At 27.6% G+C, this 12807-nt stretch overlaps 2 protein-coding genes across 2 annotated transcripts; both read right to left on the bottom strand.

Annotated features, from left to right (window-relative positions):
- Nucleotides 1-340: 340 nt before the first annotated feature.
- Nucleotides 341-1173, bottom strand: F5B22DRAFT_565698 (uncharacterized protein). Its single transcript, XM_047973098.1, has 2 exons — nt 841-1173; nt 341-785 (listed from the first exon to the last, which is right to left on the bottom strand). Exons 1-2 carry the CDS (start codon nt 975-977, stop codon nt 428-430), a joined length of 495 nt encoding a protein of 164 aa, XP_047833209.1. The 5' UTR covers nt 978-1173; the 3' UTR covers nt 341-427.
- A 1542-nt stretch (nt 1174-2715) lies between these two features.
- On the bottom strand, nt 2716-4064 carry F5B22DRAFT_565669 (uncharacterized protein). The gene has a single exon (XM_047973096.1). The coding sequence runs from the start codon at nt 4000-4002 to the stop codon at nt 2809-2811; it is 1194 nt and encodes a 397-aa protein (XP_047833208.1). The 5' UTR covers nt 4003-4064; the 3' UTR covers nt 2716-2808.
- Nucleotides 4065-12807: the final 8743 nt, after the last annotated feature.

Here is a 12807-nt window from a genome sequence, read left to right as displayed (position 1 = left end):
TTCAACACTAATTGTCTCCGTTGTATCCGGTGACAATGTCAATCTTCAACAAAAGAAAGAAGCCTTGGTGAGCATAGCCATGCGCACAGGTTTTGTCGTGGCGATTGTCGGCGCGGCCTTGCCTGGACCTTCACGGCCGATGTCCAACAGGCGAATTCAGATTTCCAGAGCAATCGACCGGGATGATCACCCGAAATTTCACAGGATATACCCGAGGAATTCAAACTCTTACCAAACGACTGTAGTAAGCTGATGATACAGGCCCACGCTATGAAGCTCGTCATAGAAAAATCTAGTACGGGATGGTGTCGATACGAGGCAGGAATCTTTGATCGGATGATAACCCGCACCGGTTACCATGCCTTCATAGCCATACTGATAATGATTGATTTCTCACAAATCCGTCCTCTCCGATGTTGCGAACCTTTTAACTCTTCTTCGGCCGTCCTCTCCGCCTTCTCCCGCATGGATCAAAATGGGCTTTAAAAATGGCAGACGCCGCGTCGTGACGACTGTCAATTGCAAAGCTCCCACACGAGCACGCGTACGTGTAGGGCGAGGCTTCTCGGCACTTATTCTCGTCCAAGTGCTTTCGGAAACGGTCCTTTCTTCGAGAAGTATAACCGCAGCGACAGTGCCATGGTGCATTACAATCGTCATGCATGCTTATCAAATGGCGTTCGAAGTCCTTAAGTGACTTGACAGTTTTACGACAGGTTGACCGTCCGCAGTGATAGGAGCCCGCCCTTTGCGTGATGCTGGAATGCCTTGACACAAGGTGGTCACTAATACGTGCTCCGTTAGCATGGCACGTTGCCCGAGCTTCTGATAACGCCTTACACAAGTTCCTTGGTGCTAGACTGGTGCTCCCAGCATATTTCACAGATATAAATGCCTGTTCGCTGTGCTAACGAGGCTTGAGAGATGCTGGAACGGGGGCTACACGCAGACTCAGGTGGTGTTTGGAATAAGGACATGCGACCACCAGGTAATAGGGACAAGTCTTGACCGACGGGAAACCTGGAGTTCTCTGAAGATGGCGTCGTGTCGGAGTTATGAAGGGTTGCAACTATTGGAGTTAACAATATCTGAGATGGGCCGTGTCCGTTAAGGGCATCTTGCTGAACTACGCGATCGACGGTGGCAGGCGTTTTCACGCGCAAACCAGCGTGCAGTTTGGAAGTCTCAGGGACAATGCCTTCTTCGGATGTATCATAGTACTTTTTAAAATCGAAATAGTAAAAGGTGTCCTCCTCGGACTTCTCTTGTTCTAAATGGTGATCATTGTTGTGGCTTCGAATGGGAGGAGCGCCGGTTCACTACACCGGCGCTCCCTGATCCAAACGAAGGAAGGAATCAATGGACCAGAATGGTCTTACAACAAATTTGGGGGGAGCTGGGTGTTCGTTAGCATCCCACTCAAAACAATGTGCCTGTACTAGGATGACTTCTTGCAAAATCTGTTCGTCCGCGGGGCACAAGGACCCAGCAATGACGTGCGACGAAGGACGACTGGACTCTGTTTGAACTTACGGAATAGGTTTTCAGAGCATTAAACGGCAATATTTGACTTCTAGTAGCCGGTCACCACCAAGGGCAAGCGATACCGAACGATCCGTATACCAAACGGCGATTGACCCTGAGAAGAAAGAGCTCGAAAACTGGCTTTAAGAATAAAAGTATCAACATATACCTAACCTAACTCAACTCCCGCCAAAGGTGGGGCCTGTCTTTCAGGCGAAAGACCAGGGTTTCAGCTCAAGTGAGCATGGCTTCGGAGGGCCTTTTTTTTGATTGGCTCAATTTCTCTTCCCCAGGCTCAATCTCTCAGGCCTATTTTCTCATTCGCCAGGTATATATAGAATCAACGAAGTAATAGCAACCCAGGTAGTATGGGGCGCAGTTGCGTAATCGGTGAAGGCTAGACTAAGATGTGTGCAGTGAACTGCTCTCTGTCCCTTGGGATGATTATGAATTCGCTTGAGAACTTGCAGGCCATTTAATTTATTGGATGATAGAGAAGGATGCTCAATGCATCGTGTTCTTTCTTCTTGTGCCTCAGCAACGAGATGCGTGAATCGCCTTGATCTTCTAAACATCCAATCAAGAAAATGGCCCAAAACTCTAGCCGCCATGAAGGACGACACTACGTGCGTCCAATTACACCTTCTTAGAGAACCCCGTTGCTATGGATGAATATTAAAGATGCATCAATGACCAAGAAGCTTCAGCTGAGATTCTCAACTTTATCCTAAGAAACTCAGTCAAATCCTACATCCGCTTTGGGCCAACCTCTGTTCGAAGATCTCGCTCGCGCTTCAAGATGCCAACTTCAAGCTCCAAGGTAGAGAATGCAAAGAAAGATGGTACTATTCGCATCCCATCTGTATACCAATGTACCTAGGCCAAGCTGACAATGTAAGCAGACACATACAAACTTCCCAGTAGTGACACAATGAGCTATCAAATGCTTGAATGGCTTGGGCAGGACCTGGATGATCCATGGAACGCGATAGGTTATAGAAAAACAGGAAAGATGAATTCAAAAACACCAATGTGCCATAGCTTTGCTGCAAAACAAAAAACACAAAGTACTATTACGAATATTGGATCTGGAGAATAGGGAAAACGAAAGCCCAACTTTGTACATCGCAGCACCCATCTGTTTCCCCAAGAATCCTCAATTCAGAGGACGTCAATCCACCAAGTCAGGCACTCATAATGAATGTATTTCTCAATCGGACTTTGACCCCCCCCTAAACTGGGATGCTCCCAAATGTGCCCCAATCCCCAGAGAAATCAGGCTCATCAGAGGCGTAAATGCAGCCAAGCGTATGCTTGCGAGCCAGGCATTATGTGTCGAATCCATTGACGATAGCTCAAATTCTTGGTTTCTTCTCTCATCTGAGGAAACCGTTGAGTTTCCTTCCTGAAAATACTAATTTGTTTTCTTCCTTCCTCTGCGAAAGCGGGTAGTTGCGTTTCCGCGGCTAGAAGTACCATGTACCATTGGAACTGCTGCCCTATTGTATTTTCCAGCTGTCTCCATGCTCTCGTGCCATTGTGGTATAACTTCTTCTGTTGCATCAGCACCTCTAGTTTGTTATTGACTTCTTGTATGAGACTCGTGACTTTCTTGTTTAACCGTCGTATCTCTACTAGCTCCCTTTCTTTGATCTCAACGTACTCGGACTTTTCGTAGTCATTCTCAAAATGAATCTCCGACCGACGAGCCTGGAGATACTCCCTCGTCGCCTGGTGTAAACTAGGAGGTAATAATGCAAGTATAACTGGATGCGGATTTGAATTTAGATGCATGTTTTCCAGCATGTACAATGTTGCTCCGTCCAGATCTTCTTTTCGTGTTTGAATGGCTTTGTTTGCTTTGAATATCTTGGAGTGGACATCACCATATATGTCAGGTTCTGTATCAAACTCACTGATTGTGTGATGTCGCCGTCTCATTGCTCTCCGCCTATCACGTTGCCGCAGACGATCGGACTCGCGCTTATAGTTTGATTTAGGCTTTGGAGCTTTCCGTGTTTCGGTATGTTGGAGATTTGGCGTTTGCGATGCGCTCTGAATCTGTATGGCCGACGGGTCTGCGGGTTCCTTGCCCAACAATTCTTCCACCGGACCACATCTATATATGACAACCACCCTGTTACGCCAATTCTCAGAGACAATGGTGCGCTTGGCTATTCGTTTTAGGTTGCGTGACCTATATGCCTTAATTTTCGGCGATAGATTATTGAAATCGTAAACTCGTGCCTGGAAGTTACACATATTCTGATCTTTATTCAAACCACACTCAATTTCTGGAGTCGGAACGGACTCTACAGAGAATGCAAGAAAGTGATATTCTTCATGGATAAACTGTCCGATCTTGAATTTTTGATCGAAAACAGCTCCAACTAAATCTTTCAGTTCGGGGTGCTTGGGCCCGATTTGACATTGCTGCGGCACCGCATCCTCTTGAACATGGGCGGATGCGGTAGCCATGGATGAATAGTGCCCAAAGTAAATTGCTGGGTACGGATATCGGCCTGGAGTAAAAGTGTATGTAATTAGGGTTATTGTTTTCTTGGGCATGCCCCGCGTAAGCTAATCATATTATATTCAGCCACAATGTGCTGACCATATGCGCAGCTCTCCCCTGTCCAAACAGTAACCCACCTGACATGACCACGAAAGAATCCTCTTTATATTGCCGAACCTATCAAAATCCCGGGACTTTGGGGTCTTGGAACGGGTTAGTCCCCAAGCCCCGAGCTATCCCCTCTAACGTCATCCGCGAAGGTTCGACTCGCTGCCCAAGGCTTAGTGTAATCAATGTAACTTGAAGGTTCCTACGGCTGCAGCCTCCGCGGTTTATGTGATCCTCTAAATCTAGCTGATTTATTACAAAACGCCGAAAAGATATATTCAACGACAGAAAGCCCATGATAAACAATTTTGTCCATCACTTACCACTCAATTGCTGTTACCATGCCAATGTTGTCTCATTCAAATGTCAACAAAATTTCCCTAGATTCTTTCCATTGCATCTACAGTAGATAGTTGATATTGGAATTAGGAAGGCAGGGATGGATAATCCTGGTGGCTGGTACTTCGACCCACACATATTCTACTATATAAACAGATATACCACCCTAACCTATAATACCTAAACTTAGTTCCTTAATGCAATATATATATAATTCCTCATCTACAGTATTACTTATACTGTATTATTTTAATTAGTTATAAGCCCAGAAGTTTATAACCTTAATAACTTTTAACATTTTACCTTATTTAATCTATTTCAATTATAAGTATATTATATTAAAATTAAAAATATCTTTATTTATAGCAAACAACTACTGCTCTTTTCATTAAGCTACAAGGGTAAAAAAATGCTAAAAATACTATAATAATAGGAATACTGTACCCTAATAGCGTACCCCCTACTGCACACCTTAATATATAAACGTACCTACCAAAAATACAACACTTATTAAAATAACAGAAATCAAAATAACTATACCTCCTCCTAATATATTAACGAAAATATTAAAATTTTACCTTTATTATTAATAGTTATTATTACTTTTATCTAAAAGAAAACGCCTTAAAGTAATAAATAATACGCTATAAAATATAAACTATTAAAAAGAAATTAAAATACTATTATTTATTACCTTAATAATTAAAAATTGGATGGAATAAAAATGATTAAAATAATAAAAAGATAATATTAACCTTAGGATTTAAAATAAACTAACATTTAAAGGCTAAGCTAAATTTATTTATAAAGATTTAAAAATCCATAATTAAATATAACCTTAGAACTTAACTACTTATTTTATTTATTTATTATTATTTTTTAAATAAAAAGAACTTTCCCTTTTTTATATAAAAATTTAAAAATAAATAATAATTAAAACTCTTTTATAAAAACCTTATTAATTATAATTATTAACTATAAATATTATTATTATTTATTTTATTACTATAACTTCTATTATTCTCTTTATTTAAAAAAGTATTATTAATTTCTATATTTAATAATATTAATAAAATTAATTTATTTAAATTTAAAGTTATTATTAAGTTCCTATTATTAAAAATATCTTTATTATTTTTAAAATAAATAATATTTAAATATATTAATATTTTAAATAATAACAATTTTAACAAACTTATATTAAATCTATCTATTTTAAAAAATAATACTTTAAATAATAATACTTTATATTAATTAATTTTTAAAATAAATTAAAATAAATAAAGAAATTAAAACTAACTCTTTATCTTTTAATTAAATTATAATATTTAAATCCTTATTTAAATATTTTAAATTTAAAAAAAAGATAATTAATTATATTTATATAATAAAATATGCTAACTATTTGTTTAAAAAAGCTAAGGAAAAATAACCTATTAAAATTAAAAATATATTAATTGGAACTACTTTATATAAAGCTTAAATAAATTAAAGGATTATATAATAAAAAGTATTAAGCTATATTTAAAGCTATAATAAAAAAAAGTACTTAAAGTTATTTTAAATTATAAAATATAGAAAAAGGATATAGATATAAAGATTATTATAATAAATATTTAAAATCTAATTAAAGAGAAATTTAAATTAATTAATAGTTTAACTTTTTAAAACCTATTAAATAAATAGTAAACTACTTTATTAGCTATAAAAGGATTAGTTTTAACCTTTATAATTAAGTTAAGGTTAATAAGATTAGATTTTAAAGAATTAAATATAGAAATTTATACTTTAAATAAGCCTTTTTTTTTATAAAGTTTTTATTTAGCTTTAATAATAAATATTTAATATTTATTTTAACCTTTCTTAAAATAAACTATATTATTACTATTTAAAAGGTATTAAGTAAAAAAATAATAAAAAAAGCTACTTTTTAATTAACTTTAATAAAGGTATTATAAGAAGAATAAATAAAAAAGATAGCTATTTAAAATTTTATTAATGCTTCCCTTTTTTTTTAACAATATAATTAAAATAAAAATAATAATAAAGGGAATAATTAAAACAATTGTTAAAAGAAATAAAAGGTACTTAAGGTAGGATATTATTATTATATTACTATTAATAGAAAGAATATTAACTACAATAACAATAAATACTTTTTTAAATACTTAAAAAAGGTTCCAAAATGGTAGAATAATAATAAAGGAAATAAAAGATTTAAGCTAAATGAAAACAATAATAATAATAATAACCTAATTACTAACAACAACATTAACGTTATTATACTTGCTATAACTAATTTATTATTACTAATTTAGCCTTTAAATTTAATATTCCTTACTATTAAAAATAATACTAAACTAATAAAAGAATTATTAAGTTGAAAGCTAAGCATCTTAAATTAAATATTTAATAATTTTAAATAAATAAAGGAATTATACCTTAAATAAACTTAACTTAAATAAGCTTAACTTAAAGAAGATTAACTTAGAAAAATATTAATATTAATTAACATTATACTTTAAACATTAATAGTAATAATTTTATTAAAATTAAATTTTAAAAAGGCCCTATTAAAAATTAACTTTTTAAATCTATTAAAATTAAAGGTAAAAGAATTTATAAAGTAAATATTTAACTATATTATTTTTAATAATAATTATAGTTAAATAAACTTTAATAATAAAATATTATTTATTAAAACTTATTTTTATAATAAACTACTTATTTATAAAATAAAAGATATAATAATAACCCTTAAATAAATAGGAATTATAAAGTTCCCTATAATTATTAATAAATAAATTAAAATAGTTATTATTTATAATATTATTTATTGCTTTAAAATAAGTATTAACTTAGTTTTTATTGCTTAATTAATAAAAAAAGAAGCTAAATTTTTATTCTATTAAAATAAGGTATAAATAATAATAAAAGAATATACCTTTATAACTATAAGGGAATTTAAAAAACTATATATAGTTAATTAATTAAATAAAAACCTTTAAATAGTTACTTTTAATATTACTTTTTATATATATTTTATTAATTTTATCTTAAAAGTATAATATAAATAATTTAAATATATAAATAATAAAAAAATTAAAAAATGAATAAAAATAATATAAGGATTTATTCCTTAAATTAAATATTACTTTTATAAAGTTTATATAAATAGTAAAATATAAGCTTTACTTTATTAAAGGAAGCTATTAAAGGGAATTTACCTTATTAAATTACTTTATTTTAATAAAGTTAATATATTTATAAATATATTATAAAGCTATAATAGCTTAATAGGGTGGTTAACTATTATTTATAACTTTATAGGAATAGTTTAAGTTTTAATATTATTTAAATTAAACAATTAATTTATAAAATTTAAAAACTTTTTATAAAAGTAGAAAAGGTTTAAAAGAAAATATAAAATAATTACTTTAAATAAATTAAACTTTTATATAAATGGTAATTTTATTAATTATTATATATTAAAAGGTATTATTATTTATTATATAATAATAAATTAATATTAATAAAATAAAAAATCTAAATAAACTATATATACCTTAAAGGATTTAATAAGATTATTATTAACTATTATTAAAGAAAAGGAAATACCTTTAAAATATTAGCCCATTTTTATTAAAATTGTAGCTTTTATTTAAAATAAAAGGAGATTTAAAAAATTAAATATAATATCCTATAAAAATTAATATAAAAAAAAACCTAATATATATAAAATAATAACCTTTAAAGTAAAAGGTAAATATAAATTATAAATAAAATAAAGTATATTTAAAAATAAAATAATAAATTACTTTATATTAAAATATAAAGGAAAAAGTATTACGATTAAAAAAGTTCTTCGTTTAAATAATTATTTAATTATAAATATTTATGATATAATTTTTATAAAAAAATACCTATACGTTTTAATAAAGAATATTAAAAAAATTACTATAGCTATAGCTAAAAAAGTAAAAAAAAGGTAAAAAATATTATTATTACTAAGTTATTAAAAAAGATATAAAATAGTTAAAAAAGAAGTAAAAGGATTTCCCTTTAATTTATTTCTAACTTAACCTTTAAATATTTATATATTATTAATATATACTAAAGTATTATTAGGTTTTAAATTAAAAGATAAATTTATAAAAGATAAAAAATAGTATTCCCTTATACTATACCTTAAACTATTAAATTTTAAATTAAAAAATCCAATTAAAAAATTCTAAATAACTATTATAATTTATAGCTTTAAATATAAGCTTTTAATTAACTTTATTATAATTTATAAGCTTCGTTACCTTTTTTTAAACTTATTATTATAGCTTTATTATTTATTTTTTAATAGTAAAAATAGAATTAAAAAGTTATAAATAAGTAAAGGAAAATATTAAATAGTTTAAATAATATAAAGCTATAAAAGTAAAATATTAATCTTTAATTAATAATTAAATTTGGAAATTTTATAAATTATTAATTAAAAGATCTTTAATAAATGGAAAATAGATATATAAAATTAAACAAGGTTTAAATAGTAAAATTATTAAATATAAAGTATAATAAATTATATACAGCTTTAAATAAATATTTAAAAAAGATTATAATAAAACGTTTATATTTATAATAAAATTAATAAGCTATAAAGCTATTTTTACTATTGCTATAGCCTTTAATTTAGAAATTAAATAAATAAATATAAAAATAGCTTTTTTTTATAATAAAGTAAAAGAAAACATTTATATTTAATAGCTATTTAAATTTAAAGATAAAATTAATAAAGTTTATAAATTAAATAAAGTATTATATAATTTAAAGTAAATATTTTAAGTTTAATATTAAACTTTAACTATATTTTTAAAAACCTTTAACTTTAAATTATTAGATTTTAATATTAGCATTTTTATAAAAGGATATATTTATATTACTATTTATATAAATAATCTATTAATAGTTAGCCCTTTAAAGGAAAAGATTATTAAAATTAAAAAAGCTTTATTTAATAAATTTAAAATATAACACTTAAAACTATATTTTTTTTACCTAAATATAGCTATTATATAAAATAGGAAAAATAAAAGTATTAAATTAAGCTAAAAAGCCTATTTAAAAAAGATTATTAAGGAATTAAGTTAATAAAAGGTATATATTATTATTATATTTATAAATATTAATAAAATTCTTAAACTAATAAATAATTATAAAGTATTAAAGAAAAATATATAATAATATATAAAAGCTATTAATTATTTAATATATATTATACTTAATATTTAACCTAATATTATATATATTGTTTTATATTTAAATAAATATATAAAAAATCCTACTTTAATATATAATAAAGCTATTTAATAAATCCTATAATACTTTTATAAAACGATTAATTATAAGCTATATTATTAAAATAAACTATAGGATTTAATAAGTTAAATTAATATTAATTAGGCTAGCTATATATAAATTAAGCGGTTAATTATAAAGTATATTTTTAATATTAATAATAATATAATTAATTAAAGTTTAAAAAGGTAATAAAGTATAACGCTATTTTTATATAAATTAAAATTAATAAGTTAAATATAAGCTATAAAAGAAGTAATATAATTAAAACGTTTATTTTTAAAGCTAAATATTTATAAAAAATAAATAATAGCTATTATTATTTATAAAAATAATTAAAAGGTTATAACTATAATAAAAAACCCTTAATTTTATAATAAAATAAAGTATATCCTTATTTAATAAACCTTTTATAAGGAAGCTTTTTAAAAAGGAAATATCGAATTTTAATAAATTTATATATTTAAATAAATAATTAACGGTTTAATTAAACTATTCTTAAGGGATAAATTTATTACCTTTTAAAATGCATTAGGTTTTTAACTATAAAGCAAATAGGAAAATTATTAAATTTTACCCCTTATTAATTAAAAACCCTATAATAAGTTAAAACTTTAATTATATATATTAAAAAAACTTAAAATAAAATAAATACCTTTAACTTTAGCTTTATAAATATATACCTTTTTTAAAACTTATATAATTTATTTTAATAGGACTTTTATCTTTTAAAACGCCCTATTTTAAAGGATTTAAAATATTTTAATGCTTTATTTAATTAGTATTTAATTAAATTATACTTTAAATATTAATATTATTAAGTTCTTTATTTATTTATAAATTAATTAATATTATTATTTATAAAGCAATTAAATAGGTTACTTTATAGGAAAATGCTTTAAAGGGGTAAAATAATTAACATTAAAATCTTTACCTTAAAAAGAATATATAGGAATAAAGATTATAAAAAAAATATATTTAAATAATTTTATTTATATATTTAATATATTAAAATTTTTAAAAATATTAATAATATAATTATAAAAATTATTAAAGCTACTTTAATTTTAATTATTAAGCTTATTTAAATTATTAAACTTTTCTTTATTTAAATTACCTAAGTTTTTAATAAACTTTAAAAATTTATTATTAAATTTAAAAATATTTAAAATAAATATTAAAATATTCCTATAATAATTTTAACTATAAAAAGAATTACTTTTAATATTAGGCTACTTTAAACTTCGTTAAAGGTAAAAAAAACTACTATATATTTATTTATAAATTATTTCCTTTTATAATAAATAAAATTAAGTAAATTAATTTAATTATATATTAAATATAAATAGTAAAAATATTTTTAAATATTTTATAAAGGTATTAAATATTAATAAAAATAACTTTAAAATTATAATATTTAATATTTTAAATAGGCCTATTATAGAAAATTAATAGGTAAATAAATAATAGTACGTTTTTTTTATTGCTATTATTAAGTTAAAGGGAATAAAAGGAAAATATATTTTAATTTAAAATTATAATTTATTATCCGCTTTATTTAAGTTAAAACGATAAAAAAGAATACTTTTTAAAAAATAATAAATATTTATTAAATATTTTAAAATTAAATAAAAGATAATTATGATAAGGGTTTAATATAATATAGATTTAAGCAAGGGAGGTAAAGATAAATATCTTCCAAAAACGCTATTAAAGTTATTTAAATAGGTTAAATTTAAGAACCTACCCTATTAAGGAAAGGAAGACATATACTTTAAAAACTATATACGATTTTATATATAATAAGGAATAGTTATAAAATAAAACTTATAATAGCTTTAAAAGTATATATGGTTCGAATGGGAATATTGGAATTAGGAAGGCAAGGATGGATAATCCTGGTAGCTGGTACTTTAACCTACACATACTTTATTATATAAACAGATGTACCACCCTAACCTATAGTACCTAGACTTAGTTCCTTAATGCAATATACATATGATTCCTCATCTACAGTACTACTCACACTGTACTATTTCAACTGTTGAACCCCCGAATGCGGGCTATACAGCTGAGATATGGCGCTTAATTGTGGAACTTGGATTATACAAAGTGTCCTATCTGGGAAGCGCGACCGATAATTAGTATTTGCAGAGGTACGAAATGCGTATTATCTACATAATACTGATATCATTCTGCTCCTTTTCGTGCCTAGGGATATGGCGAGGTGGCTTTGCATTCTCTAGTCGTATTTGTAACTATATATGATAGAAAAATCGCCAGCAATAGACACCACGCATACTACCGTGTGGACATCTTTACGCGGATCAATGATGCGTAACGTCCGTAAATTTTGTGTTGTTGGTGAATGAGAAGTTAGGGCATTGGCAGAACCCCGCTACTATATCCCTTTGCTACGCTTGGGAGCGACAAATATCAGAGCTGAGCAGAGATGCGTGAAATAGATAACTAAACTAGAGTGGTTGAAACTCGGTTGGTGGATTGCAAGTTGACGCGAGTTGATACAACTAGTAGCTACAGTGCGCAAGTTCGCTTATCCCAACAAAGGCTACATATCACATCGTTATAGATAGACCGTAGTGGGAAATCTTATCGTATGCATATCACTGTCGCGTATTTCACTAAGAATCTAACAGTTAATCGCCCTCATATTACGGCCTAAACCCTGCTTCCATTATTATTGATGGGCATAGCGAACTGGTAAATGTTTAAAATATGTCAATCAATGATATGATATGTTCACGGCGAGAACCAGCTAAGAAGCAGGCTGCTTCACTAGAGAAACACATCCTTCATCAACACTCTAATGTTCTAACTTCAAGAAGAACATATATGGCTCTTTCACTAAACACGCCGTCTAAGGTAATGTGTATGCTACATGATGCAATAGCCTATGCGATGTAGACTCAGAGTGCTCCCAGCTCAACTTTGATTGCCACTTCTGATGTAATATG

Source organism: Xylaria bambusicola, assembly GCF_022495145.1.
Source record: "Xylaria bambusicola strain CBS 139988 unplaced genomic scaffold F5B22scaffold_9, whole genome shotgun sequence".
Classification (NCBI taxonomy): domain Eukaryota; kingdom Fungi; phylum Ascomycota; class Sordariomycetes; order Xylariales; family Xylariaceae; genus Xylaria; species Xylaria bambusicola.
The sequence above is the reverse complement of the archived record's forward strand: the minus strand, read 5'-3'. Positions and strand labels throughout refer to the sequence as shown.

What these genes read in the sequence shown, in the direction of transcription:
- F5B22DRAFT_565698 (XM_047973098.1), bottom strand. Translation starts at nt 977, where the DNA reads ATGTCCTTATTCCAAACACCACCTGAGTCTGCGTGTAGCCCCCGTTCC. An exon ending in TCTAGCACCAAGGAACTTGT is followed by an intron (nt 786 to 840) that starts GTAAGGCGTTAT and finishes AGCACGTATTAG; the next exon opens with TGACCACCTTGTGTCAAGGC.
- F5B22DRAFT_565669 (XM_047973096.1), bottom strand. Translation starts at nt 4,002, where the DNA reads ATGGCTACCGCATCCGCCCATGTTCAAGAGGATGCGGTGCCGCAGCAA.